Consider the following 14,208-nt stretch of genomic DNA (forward strand, 5'->3'; position numbering starts at 1 on the left):
GTGGAGGGGACGGGGGTGCCCAAGTAAGTGCTCCAAAAAGGGGGACTGTCGCAGTCTATTGTTTACTTACCACATATTATTGATAAGTTTTCCCTATGAATAGAAATAAAGTCAACAACCAAGATCCTTAAATAGCAGATGCTGTCTTGCTTTATCTCATCATCAATTTGTTAACATTAGCTGTAAAAACTCTTCTTCTGCATAATGACAGCAGGCTGCAAGAAGAGATTAATAAAACCATCTCTATTCAAATAATGTTCTAAGTATAGAATATATAAAAGAGTAAAGACTCCAATTGGTTGATCTAGTATTTATTATAGGTTATTCATTTTAACAGGGAGAGGAATAATCTATAGTACAGTCTAACATCCCCTCCCCCAAGAGTAGTGTTAACTGGTCTATAATAGTTATAATTTTTACTATTTGGGAAGGCTAGGAGATAGGCCTAAGAGGGCACCAGAGGTCCAAAAAAGTGGTATATTAGGGACATTTATTAGGTTCAGATTGAAAAAGGTAATTAAGCTGCTTTATCATGTGGATGTATAAAAATATATATCAGACCTCCTGTCTTTTTTTTTTTTTTTAAAGATTTTATTAATTTATTTGACAGAGAGCTAGAGAGAAAAGCTAGGCAGAGAGGCAGGCAGAGGGAGAGGGAGAGGCAGGCTCCCTGCCGAGCAGGGAGCCCGATGCGGGGCTCGATCCCGGGGACCCTGGGATCATGACCTGAGCCGAAGGCAGCTGCTTAACCAACTGAGCCACCCAGGCACCCCCAGACCTCCTGTCTTAACAAGGCCCAAAGGTTATTACTAGAGTGAGTGACCATACATTTTGGTTTTCTTGGGAGAGTCTCAGTTTACAACTGTTACTTGGGTGTTACTGATAGTGCCTCCTTGTTCTTTCAAAAGTGTTATATTTTGGGCAATAAATTATATCGTTACCCTAGTTAAAGTTCACAGAATAACTGAGAGACTTTTAAAAATTTATTTATTTATTTATTTTTTAAAGATTTTGTTTACTTATTTGAGAGAGAGAGGGAGAGCAGGAGCAGGCGGAGGGGCAGATGGAGAGGGACTAGCAGACTCCCTGCTGAACTGGGAGCCCAGTGAGGCTCCATCCCAGGTCCTTGGGATCATGACCTGAGCTGGGCAGACGCTTAACCGACTGAGACACCCAGGCACCCCATGACTGGGAGATTTTTAAAAAATAGATTTTGAAGGCCAAACTATAATGAAGGTTATGAGAGCAAATCTTTAAAGAAAGTGTTAAATTTATACATAATATTTGATAAAAGTATGCAACTGGTCAGAAGTTAGAAATAAAGGTATGACTTGCACTGACATACAGTAAAAAAATGTACAGTGGATTAACTGATGGAGTAATTGGGGATATATGAGAAAATTGAGGGGATAAAGATATTTGAATCTGGATCTTCCATGCTTTATATGAGTTGGAGTAAACATTAAGCTCATGCAATCTCAGAATGTTACAGGTGGAATGGAGCTAAGAAATCATTTCATTCAAGCTTATTAATTTATGAATGAAAGAACTTGTCTGATTGGGGTCACAGAGTTCGTTGCAGAGTTAAGACTAGCTTAATGTAAGGTTTTTTTTTTTTTCTTCCCAATCTATTACAAAAAGTCTACATCAATTGTTGGGTCATTGTTGAATCCAATATTAAGCAGACATAACACAAGCACTTTCAATTGAAAAAGAAAATTAGCTGTAAGGGAAGTACTTAAGAAGCCAACACTAATCTACCTTCAAACTGTAAAAGTAGCTGGTCTGTTAGTAAGTGCCTGAACTGTAATAATTCATACAGCAGCAAGAGCAGAAGCAGATTAGCTAAACTTAGTCTGAACTGGGGCTTGATTTAAAGTTATACCTTTTGTGTTTGCACAGGCGTATGGGTATGCATGGGGGCATGTGTTTGAAAACAGAAAGGGCAGGGGGATTGGGGGAAATCCAGAGGGAGAAGAATAAGTAGGAGAAAAAAGCACATTAAAAGTGGAGAATTCACTATGTACTTAAAGCACACTTGAATCTTGCAGATGTAAGGTTAACCTTATAGGTGTAACGTGTTATATTTATTAATAAGTTAGTTTTCTTAGAGTTCTGTGCAATTATGTTCCTAATTGTGATTTATCTATTTACCTGATAAAATCCAAGTAAGGGGTTTTGCCAATATTAACGATCACCATCTAATGACATTTGCTTTCAAGAGCATCCTGAAACCTCATGATAGAAATAGAAGGGATATGTGGTTTTATTTTAACAACAGATTTTTTCCATCTACAAGAAGCATAATGATTATTTTCCCAGAGCTTTAAACTTTCCATTTGAATGGTTCTCTAACACACCAGTTTCTTCCACTTCCATCCCCATCCAACAACCCATCCCCAATTTACTTTTCATCTACTTTGACAAATTTATCCTAGGTAACTCATTTAACCCTAGGCTCTGTTTAAGTATCACTTTCTCAGGAAAGCCGTACTTTACTCCTGTCACTACCTATTACCCCAACTAGGTTAAAACTTGCAGTTAGTTTTTATAACTGTGAAGTACTATTGCTATATTATTACTATAAAGTCAGAGTCATAAAGAATGAGTTACCTTCCCAAATTCATGACTAGTAGAATGAGTGTCAAGAGTATCTGAGTACTGCCCATCAACTTTTCTCTCCTTATACTTTGTGTTCTTTTTATGCAATTCACTTTGAGATCTTTATTAAGGCAGATAGTACCTTCCTCTCCCCAGGGTTCTTGTTTAAATGTTCCTGATTTCATTTAGCTGATATTTTTCTTGCTCCCCTCTTGCTACCAACTGCTTTCCTTATTTTTCTTCTTCTGTCAGTCTTAGAGCTATCTGTGAGGGGCCGAGAGGGGCAGGGAACAGTACCTTTTGTGTTTTAGGCTAAACCTCCTGAATTATCTATAAAAGGTTGACATGCAATTTCTTGGCTGCTAATTCTTTGAATTTGGAATGTATTTTAGAAATGATGCAGCATTAGTATCTCTAATATATTTTAATAAAAGACGTGATAGTAATACAGGCAGCACTAGCTCTGCAAAGTTGTGTGGATTGTAAAATTGACCATGCAAGGCTGAAACAGTGCAAAGCAATCCTAATAAATGGGAAGAATTACGGTCATCTGATCACTTAAAAAATTTTCTTGTCAGAATATTAAAAATTCTTTTATTTTCAGTAAATAAATATATGGGGAAATTAAAAAATGGTAAAACCAGTATTTATTTAGTACATTGTTAATATAAACATTAGAAACATTGAGAATAAATGTTTCATTTGTATTAAAATATATCAAATTTAGTTTCAACAATACTTGCCTTATTCTCATACATAAATCATGATTTAGGGTGAGCATCTTTTCTAAGCCTTGGCAAACTGTCATAATCCTTCCTAAATTTGGATCAGTTGCAGCTGTTACTAGTTTTTATTGTTGTGTAACTACTTATCACAAACCTAGCTGCTTAAAAGTCCTCACTTAGCTCACTATTCTCCAGGTCCTAAGTCAGGGCCTGTTTGGCTGAACTGTCTGCTTAGGGTCTCACAGGCCAAAAACAAAGTGTCAGCTTCTAAGCTCATTCAGATTGTTTGCAGAATTCACTGTTTCCAGGGGTTTTGGTCTAAAGCTCCCCTTTCCTTGCTACCCATCAGATGGAGGCCACTCAGCTCCAAGATGCACCTGCATCCCTTCTCACATGCTTCCCCTTCATTTTTGAAGCCAGCAATGGTGCACTGAATACTTTCTGCACAAATCTCTCTGATGTCGTCTTCTACTACCAGATGGAGAACACTTGGTTTTTAAAGTCCTCTCCTGACTGGGTCAAAGTCCAGCCAAATAATCTCCATATCTTAAGGATAACTGACTTGGCACTTTGCTCACATCTGCAAAACCCCTTCAAAACAGAATTTAGCTTACTGTTTGGCTGAATAACCTGGTGACTAGAATCTCAAGACCATCTTTAGAATTCCGCCTGTAGGCACATTTTACCCCATGCCCTCAATATTTTGAAATATCTCTGATACCCTTTAATGTCAAGTATACTAGTAGATTCACTTCCTCTGAAACATCTTTATTCTTTTTGTTACATTTCTTCATTTCTATTGATAATTTTGCCTTAAGTTCCTCTGGCTGCATATCTTGGGTCCCTAGAATATTGGCAGTGTCATTATTCCCATGGTCAGTCATCTTCTGATCACATCTGATTGCACTTTCAGTGCCACCACCTTGTTTCTTTGCTGCACTGTTACCTTTACATTATAATTATAAAGATGACAGTGCAGCAAAGAAAACAAAATGACCCTGTGGGTTTATCAATGGGAAACAAGGAGGCAAACACAAACACACACTCTGCCGTTTGTATAACTAAGCAGTGACTATTCACCAACAGAGTGTGCTCCATGATGATTCTTTCCTTCATCTCTCTTTTCCAGTTTGATTAAACTGAGGTTTTACCATAAACATTTTTTAATTTTATTGGCATACATTCTTTTCATTTTGAAGTTCTATTCCTTTCATTTTCATAACTGCATCATCATTCTCTCCTGTTTCTTGTTCATAATTCCATCCATTAACTTAAGGATTTAATTTATGGCCTTTATATTCTGCATTTAATAATTCTGAGAAAGGAGTACGTATTTGTAGAGATTCAGCAGAAATAATACTCTACAAAATTAGAACTCCTTTCTCTTAATAAACAGAATTATTAAATGCATAATTTGAGCTCTAAGAGAAATCTTTAAAGAAACAGAAGTTTCTTTCATTGACAAGTTTATATTTTGTGAGGGACCCAAAATCTATCATGTAGCCAAGAGGTATAGTATCATCTTGGACACGTTTTATTATATAATTTTCAGGTAGAGTTTTTTCCAACTATCAGGGTAAGTAACTATGGAATAACAAGGTTATGGGTACATATTCCCAAAGGAAATGACGATGATGATATTTTTTTAATTTTAATTAATTTTACCTCAGGCCATGGCAGAGACTCTCTTATCTGTTCTCTGTAGTCAGGAAGGTCTCTCTTTTACTCTGCCCATTCTTTCAGTAAGGATGCAGAATATTTCAGGTATCTTGTGTATATATATATATGGTGGCATAATCTCTCATTCCCATCTGAAAGTTTCTGATATTTGTATGTTTCTCAGTGCAGCCCCATTTTCTATTTTTACTTGTATCTCTGGTTTGTGCTCGTGTGTGTGTGTGTGTGTGTGCATTTATAAGGGAAAGCTGGATGTTTCCCTTACTTTCTTGGCAGAATAGCCAGACTCTTATTAAAGTATCTTTATTGCAATTTTTTTCAGCATTCAGATGTTTTGCATCAAGAAGTCTTTCTCCAATATCCAGACCATATACACATGGAAGTAGAAGTCTAGCTCAACATTTTGAGTATACTTTTTAATTACATACACATATACCCCTAAACAATATAGCACTGGTTTGCATATTGTTAAACTTCAAATGAAAGGTAGCAAATTATAAGAATATATGTTTTACTGAATATTTGTGTAGCCCTTGTAATCTTCATTTATGTATAGGGACTAATTTTAAATGGGTATTTTTATAGCTTTCAATTTTTTCCTATTACAAATAATGCTACAAGAGCTAGTAGACATATTGGGGTGTTGGTTATGCTTATGAACTGCTGTAGGTATTTCAGATTGTTTTCCAAAAATATTTTTATCAATTTACACCAGCAATGTACAAGTTTTAATTGCTCTGTATGCCTGTCAGAGTTGATATCATCACCTTTTTTATTTTAACCATACTGAGTGGTATAAATTGGTATTTCATGTTTTTAGTTTGCATTTCTCCGAACCTAAGTAAACTTTTCATATCTTTTTTGCCATTTGGATTTCTTCAAGTGAGCTGTTCTTTTACTTTGTCCATTTGTCAACTGTATAATTATTCTGTTAATAATCTTTATCAGTGGGGCGCCTGGGTGGCTCAGTGGGTTAAGCGGCTGCCTTCGGCTCAGGTCATGATCCCAGGGTCCTGGGACTGAGCCTCAGGTCAGGCTCCCTGCTTCTCCCACTCCCTTTGCTGCTCCCCCTGCTTCTGCTCTGTCAAATAAATAAAATCTTTAAAAAATGGTAATAATCCTTATCAGTCATAAGAACTACAGCACTTCTACTAGCATGTCATAGCATTTTGTTGCTGTTTTTTGTAGTATGACAGGCACAGAAAGTTTTACATTTATGATAATGGTCCAATATGTCAATCTTTTATTTTGGTGCTTTTACTTAAGAAATTTTCCCTTGCCTACAATTATATACATACACTCCTATATTTCCCTAGAAAGGTTTGATGTTCTACTTTTCCATAGTAAGTCTTAAATCCACATGATAGTTTTTGTAGGTTTTAATATTTATTTATGGGTAATCCATGTCAGAACAATATATTGGTTTATAAGCCACTGATTTTAATACATCAGGATTTGGATTTAGTCATGGATCAGAATACCATTAATGTGTGTTTTCCATTTAATTCTGAACTCTCTATTCCATTTTGTTTCTGCACCAAAACCAAACTATATAAAATATTGTCAAAAAGATCTTGTCTATTCTTGCACCTTGCTTTCATATAAATGTTAAGATTAGCTTGTCAAGTTTCACAAAAATATGTTTGGATTTTAATCAAGATTACTTCCAATTATTTGGATTGATGATAATGAACTTCCAATCTATGAACATCCTATCACTTTCCATTTATCTGGGTTTCTTCAATATGCCAGAAAAAGATTTTATCATCTTCTCCATAAAACCTTATACCTCTCTTATCATATTAATTCATAAGACTATCATAATTTTTGTTACATTATAAATGTAATGTTTTAAAATTTCTATTACTCTGATTTTGGATATTGATCTTAATATCCAGCAACTTTACTGTATTCTATCATTACTTCCAGTTGTATGTTCATAGATTCTATAAAATTATCCATTTGGATATCATCTGAGAATGAGAAGCTTCTTCCAATTCCTGCTTTTAATGAGAATGCTTCCAAGTATTCACCATTAAACAAAGCAATTGTAGATTTTTAATACATTATTTTATGAAACTTTTTTAGCCCTTGTTTTTATTGACTAATAAGTATTTTTTAAAATCAATAATTGGTATTGAACTTTAAAACTATTTTTTCTGTTTCTATTGAAATTTTCACATGGCTTTTCTCCAATGGTGATGATTTTCTGAGTCAAAATCTTTCTTTCCTGGGATTAACCTAACTTGTTGATAATGTTTATTTTTGATATTTTAATGGAGTTGGGGTTTGCCAACATCTTCGTTTTCTTCATCTATCTTCATAATACACTTAGCTTACAATCATTTGTATTTTGTGTATTGTCTATAAAATTCTAAGTGTCTAGTGTTTTTGTGTGTATATCTGGGTAGAGATGGGATTAGTTTAAGTTCTAGATGTGTTCATTTATTAAAGACAAATTGGAGTTATATTTTTAAATGTTTTTCATTTTTTCAATTCAATTCATTGCCTTTAAGTTTTCACTAGCATCTCAATTTTTTCATTCTGCTTTAACTGTTATTTTGTCTTTTAGTCCTTTCATTTATTAGTTTAAAAATTCTATTGCTTCAACAAAAAGCACTGGCCTGATAGATCAGAATTCTACTTTTGCTTCTATTGCTTCTGTATTTGTTTTTGAACTATGAGTACATCACTGCTGTTGAACATATTTTGTCATCTCTAAAATGAATTTAATATTTCCTTTTCAGCTCACATATGTCCAATGAGGCTCAAGTAACATGACTGAAAACGTTTTAAAAAACATTTTGAAAAAAATCTGGGGAAAAAAAGCTACCCAAGGATTTAGAGGTTTATCTGCAGTATCTTTTTGAACAAATGCATCACTTATAACAAACGTTACTGTCCAAAGCATCATTGGCATCTTTTGGAACATGAATGAGAATTAAACAGCTTGCATCCTCCACAGCAGACTGAAACTTCTAGTCTGATGTTACAAGTTATCTCTAGCTGATCTGAGACCCAGAAATTCACTAACCATGGTAACTATTTTGAAGACTAATGTGAAAGGGCATTTAATAAAGTATAAATGGTGTGCTTTTAGCACATTAATATATTCTCTTCATTTTATAAAAGATTTTAAAAAATTATAAAAACACTTTAAAGTACCTCAGGTCCCAATGGAAGGCGCTACTAAATTATTACTGTGTGCGAAGAAAGCTCTTCCTGAATCCTTAACTACAGAGCATACTTTATTTTGGGGGTCTTTATATTTGTCAACATCAAGTAACAATTAGGTTCCTGACCTCATGCTACATGCTGTAGTTAAAATGCAGTATCCAGGGAGTTAAGAGGTATGCAATTTTTTTCTTTTTAAATATACAAATCACATTAGTTAGAAAACATGAAAAGAAAGTCTTAAAAGTCCTGCAGTCCAATGGACCCAGTAAAGCATTGAGATCTTGCAAATACCTCATTTCAGAAAACTAGGTTAGCACCAAATAAATTAATTCAAATCTAAACATACAAAATACCATACAAAAGTATTTGCTGCAGTGGCATTTAAATGTTAGGTGACTCAATACCATGGTACAGGTCTGTAACATCCTTGAGGTATTGTACTGAGATGGTTTTTCTGCTGGCCCCATTCCTATGATAATTTTTATTCATCTAAGTATTACTTCCAATTTGGGACTATTTCTTTAATGAACTAGAACATTTGGCAAATAAGTGATTTTGAACAGGACTAAGGAACACATACAATTTCTAAGGGAAGTGCTCCAGCTCTGGATTAGGAAGAGAAAGGAATAAAAATTCTCAGAATTACTCTAAGACAAACTGAAGGATCTAAAGAGTTGGGGTAAAAGAATAATGAAAAGTACTGGGAAAAAATTACCTTTAGAAAAATCGACTCATTTTCTGCTATGAATCTTTTCTTTTTTTTTGAATCATTTGTCTTTTTTTTTAAAGATTTTATTTATTTATTTGACAGAGAGAGCGAGAGAACACAAGCAGGGGGAGCAGTAGAAGGAGAGGGAGAAGCAGGCCTCCCGCAGAGCAGGGAGCCCGATGCGGGGCTCGATCCCAGGACCCTGGGATCATGCACTGAGCCGAAGGCAGACGCTTAACCATATGAGCCACCCAGGCGCCCCGAATCATTTGTCTTTTGAGAACAAGGATATTAGCCTGAAAAAGTGGTAAAAATGTATATATTAAGGTATCTTGAGTTCCACTTAAAGAGAAGTAGCTTTCACATTGGACTTAGTGACAGGCCTGGATTATATTTATTTTACCACCTAGTTTATTTTTCACTGGATCTTGCAGAAAGCTAAATTTGTAGGACTAGATGGAGAAATAAAGTTGGGCAAAGTTCCTCTACTTTGATAAAACTCCCATTCAGGAGAAAGTGACTAGGGTTCAACAGCAATTCAACATTTATTTTGCTATGTCAATACCTGAAAAACATGTACAATCTTAAAAGATGAACATACAGAGTCTAAATAAGGTCATTTTTTAAAATTTTATTAGTACTGTTTACCAATGGGAAGATGCAGTTTATTTACACCAGCAGCCATAGGGGCAAGGGGAATACACAGTTAGCAATCTGTATAGGAAGGACTACTTATGCAAAAATAATAATCTCCAAAACAAAGAACAGTGGTGAGCTTCACTACACTTCCCCAATGATCCCAGCATGCGATAATGCCAGGCAATGGCCCCTGGACATGCGGTGGTGGGAACTAATGTATGGAAGAAAAAGCCACAAACCACAAAAATTTGTAAAGAATCCCTTCCCCCCATACACACACACACACACTCAAGATACATAATAGAATTACAGGGTGATCAATATACTTAATTGAGGAAGGAAGGAAGGATAGGAATTCTGCTGTTAGAGGGAAGACAGGTAGGGAAAGGGAGAGTTCCTAACCACTGTCAACTATATGGTAGGGAGAATTCACTCCCCAGAAAAGAAAGGAGTTAGTTTGTCCCCTCAGGGCACCTGCTGGAGCTAGCCCATCTCATACCCATCCAGGACAGGCCTAGGGCTATTGCCCTAATAATGGGAGGGCAAAAAAACAAAAACAATAACCAAGAGGGAGGTAATATGAACCAACAGTTATTCAAAATTACTTTCCACTTCTTCCTCCTGTAACCAAGAGAATGACCAGAAAGGAAGCAATAATGTCATAATCAGAGCTCCCTCTCTGAAGAAGAGTGGACCATGACCTTACCTTCAACCTGTTTCCCAGACATTATCTGGAAGTAGGCCAGAGTTTCACTTAGACCCTCCTTTCCCTCTGCATCCCCTTAGAAGGAGATGTCTATAAAGTCAAGGGCAGATAACCCAATATTGTTTTAGCTCTTCCCAAGCTTTAACTTTCTAAAAAGCACAATTCTTGAAGACCAATCTGTAACTATACCTCAACACTGACCAGGACAATTCTAGGGGGAGAATGCAGTAATAGACAGTCCTGAGGCCCTATCACTATGGTTCACTTAATGTCTATTATGTAACAAAAATCAGCCCATACAGTCCAAACAGTTCCTTCTGGGATAAGGAAGGATACATGCACAGCAAGGGTTAGAGAAAATAGATCAGGACCCACTTCATCCCTGTGTGTGTCAGTCAGCCTTTACTGGTCTTCTGCTTAGGTCCTAAGAGGCAGTATCCAAATGGAGGTGGGAAGATGTAACTCCTTATGAAGTAGGACACAGCAGGAAGGCATCTAGCAAGGCAGTCCTATAGGAAAATGCTTAGGCATGACACTGCCTTTCATACACAAAAAATTATGTTCTCTCCCCATCTTAATCCCAACAGAGGAACCCACCAGAAAGATCCTTCTCTGGATCTCCTAAAAGAAAAAGGAAAAAAAAAAACAAAACCCAAGAAAAAAAAAACTTAAAAGAAGCCAAGGAAAGCGAAACTGGGCAGGCTTAAGGAGCAGGAGCATCAAGAGAGATGAATTGAAACTGGTCAGTGTGAAAGCAGGGTAGCAGGCAGCACCTGGGGTCGTGAGCTGCACCAGATAGGCAGTGGAGCAGGGGACAGTAGGAACATGGGGCCAAGCCAGACAGATGAGGCTGGGCCCCTTACTGGGGCACAGAATGAGGTAAGAAAACATTTCAAATAAAGCAGCACCGTTCCCGCTCACTTTGGGGTTCTCACCCCTCTACACTTCATAAACCCTCGATCAGGGAGTAAAGTGGAGGGTAGTTTTGATATGTGGCTCACATTTCCCATCCTTGCCTATCCCATTCCCTGACTCCTGACAACAAAAAGACAGCTCTTGTTGTCAAGAATGTCCAAAAGGGACTGAATGGAAGGGGCTGCCCCTCCTGAGGGGCAGAGGTGGTGACAGTCTAGATATTCACTAGAACAGAGCTTTGACTGCCCAACCCAAGAACAGGGGCATTCAATAGGATACTGTAATCAGATGAGAGACGACCCAGTCTTGCTCCTTGGCTCCTAGTACTAACCCATTAACATAGAGGGCAGCTGGAAGAGGTCCCCTCTGGGCTCAGCTTTCAAATCAGTCTCCTGCACAGCCATTATGCTCTTCTATAATTCAGGCCTAACCCTGGCATAGGAGGCAGGTAGTGACCTGGCATAATGACCAAGTCAGACACATGGACTGGCTAGGTAACTAGTAACTCAGAGTAAGAAAATGACTGCCCCACCAAACTGTTGTTCACAGCATAATATATCCAGGTATGAATCTTGCAGTTTAAGAGATCGTGCATAGTTGCAGAGGCCCCTGCTACCTCCTTAAGGGATCATAACTAAATCCTCAGCCTGCCTGGATAACCAAGTTGTCCATTTAATAAGCCTATGCCACCGGGTGGGGTGCAAGACAAAGGGCTCTGTTCAGCAAAAGGTTAGCCCTTGCCCCCAAGTCCGTTCAAGTCACTGTAATGCTGGACCTTTGGGAAACTGGTAGCTTTGACCTTTTCTTCTTGTTGGAGCCAAGATCACAGAGCTTCCCCTACCAGATTCAGTTGTAATTCTTTTTCTTGGTTTTCCCAAATTGGAACTGTTAATATCCAGATCTCATACCTGACTTTCATTTGTCTTGGAGAAATCCAAATCAGAGGCTCAGAGATCAGAGGAGCAGTCCCACTGAGGCCCAACGATTAAGGCCTGACCATCAGCTATGTCCAAACTGTCAGTTATCCAGAAAGCCCTTGACATCAGGCAGACAGAAAGGCTGAGGAACCAAAGGATTTATACACTGGGCACACAGCTGCTCACCTGTGCACTGGGGACAGTACAGGGATCTTGTGCACTTCCTGGTGTAGAGATCAACCTGCATGGTACGGTGCACAGGATGCACAGCTCCTTCTGCCCAGGGTTTCAAAGCTGATTCCAGGTAATATACTTATAAAAGGATCCGAATTCCTAAATTCTCCACTTTGGGTTTTTAAAGGCTAGGATGTTCAATGAGAATTGGGGCTTTGTCTGACTTCTTTTTTTTTTTTTTTCTTTCTTTCTTTTTTTTTTTTTTTCTTTTTTTACTTAGATACCTAACTTCTCCAAACCACAGGACCGGTCTATGTTATTGTCCTGGTCACTCTGACTCTCTCATGTTGCAGCTACTGGAATTCTGGGGGTGAGCGTTGCAGCTGCTGATCAGGCCCATTCCCAGATTCTCCAGGCAGGGAGCAAAGCGGGAGGCGGCATGCTCCTTTATCTTCCACTGGCTGAATGCCAAAATCCTTCACGCTACCAGTTTCTGCGAACTCCAGGTAGAAGTAGCCACACTTGACTGCCCGGTGCACCTCAAAGCAGAAGCCCAAACAAGAATCCTCTATTAGGTCTACGTATATCTCCTGAGCGATGGCCTCTAGCTTGTTAGTATCCAGGTTAGCCAACGAAATTTCCTCCATTTTAATTTGTAAACGACTGTGGAGAGGGCGCTCGTATTACTCACAGCAGCACCGGCAGCAACACGACGGGCTCCTCGGGCCGCGCCTAGGCCTAGAGGCCTGTCAGGGCCGCGTCCTCAGGCGGCGGGGGCGGCGGCGTCCGCGGTGCACAGGCAGAAGAGCAGCAGCAGCAGCGGCGACTGCTCCGGAACCCCAAGTCCTTCAGCTTCTTCTGGCGTCTCCCGGGGCGTGGGACTTTGAGCTCGGGCTGGCCCGGGACTCGCCGCCGAACGGTCTCCGCGCCTCAGCCAGCACCCCCGGCCTCTTCCGCTCCCAGGTCCGGGCTCAGCCCCGCCTCCCGACTTCCGCTCCTCAGCCCGCCTGCGCACTGGCTCCGCGCAGACTCCCGGTGCTTCTCCCTCCGCGCAGCTTCCTGGGAATCCTCGCAATTCATGAATACTGTTGGGATGAACTAAACGGAGCTGACTTTCATTATCTCTAACGTAAAAGAATTGCAAAGATGCTATTTTATCCTGTTTTGTTTGTAGGTTTAAACATTCACTAATGAATTCAGCACACATGCTTAGTTGACTCCCTCAGGAAGATGACGAATAATGCCGTGCACATTTGTGGTATGATCCAAAATACGATTTTAGGAACAGTTCTCCGGATACGTTTGAAAATTTGACTTATATAATTGACTTGTAATCATTTATACTACTGCCGCACTTGTCATTTAAATCCACTAGATGGTGCAAGGAAACAAATTACAATATAGTTTATCTTTCAGTCTTTAAGATTTTTTTTTTTTAATGAAGAACTAGACACTGAAGACATAATTCACATATATTGATCCCACGAACCTAAGGCGTTTATCTCATTTATAAGTCCATTAAGTCCGTGTGATCATAAGTAGTCATCATTTAATCTCTAAAATAATGCAAAGAGAAATTTATACGTACATTCTCTGTTAGGGAAGAAATGTGAAATATGTTAAATACACTGGGAAATAAAGGAAGCTTTTCCTAAAATTATGCAGCATGAGTGTGAGACTAGATCCTGTCTACCTGAGTTTAAATCCTAGATCCAACCTTTAGCAGTTCCGTATTTCTTTTTCTGAATAAAGCTAGTCTCTATTTCATGGTTAAGATTAAATAATTTTGTAAAATATCCTCATGTGACAGCGCCTTACATGTAAGTAAGCATTCAGTAAATGTCAGCTATTTTAATCATATTAGTTTTGGACCAGAATATATTATAATAAAAACACTATAGTATTTCCTTCACTTTTTGCTAGTTTTTTGGTCCCTGCCACCACCGCTGAAATAGAGTAGCCTCTTGT

At 38.3% G+C, this 14,208-nt stretch overlaps 1 protein-coding gene and 1 pseudogene across 1 annotated transcript; both read right to left on the bottom strand.

The window, feature by feature from the left end:
• Window positions 1–12,313, bottom strand: part of LOC110570498 — a 34,019-nt pseudogene extending 21,706 nt beyond the window's left edge.
• On the bottom strand, window positions 9,488–13,214 carry ATXN7L3B (ataxin 7 like 3B). Its single transcript, XM_021678572.2, has one exon. It carries the CDS (start codon window positions 12,885–12,887, stop codon window positions 12,594–12,596), a length of 294 nt encoding a protein of 97 aa, XP_021534247.1. The 5' UTR covers window positions 12,888–13,214; the 3' UTR covers window positions 9,488–12,593.
• Between the last annotated feature and the right edge of the window lie 994 nt (window positions 13,215–14,208).

This window comes from Neomonachus schauinslandi, chromosome 5, assembly GCF_002201575.2.
Source record: "Neomonachus schauinslandi chromosome 5, ASM220157v2, whole genome shotgun sequence".
Taxonomy (NCBI): Eukaryota; Metazoa; Chordata; class Mammalia; order Carnivora; family Phocidae; genus Neomonachus; species Neomonachus schauinslandi.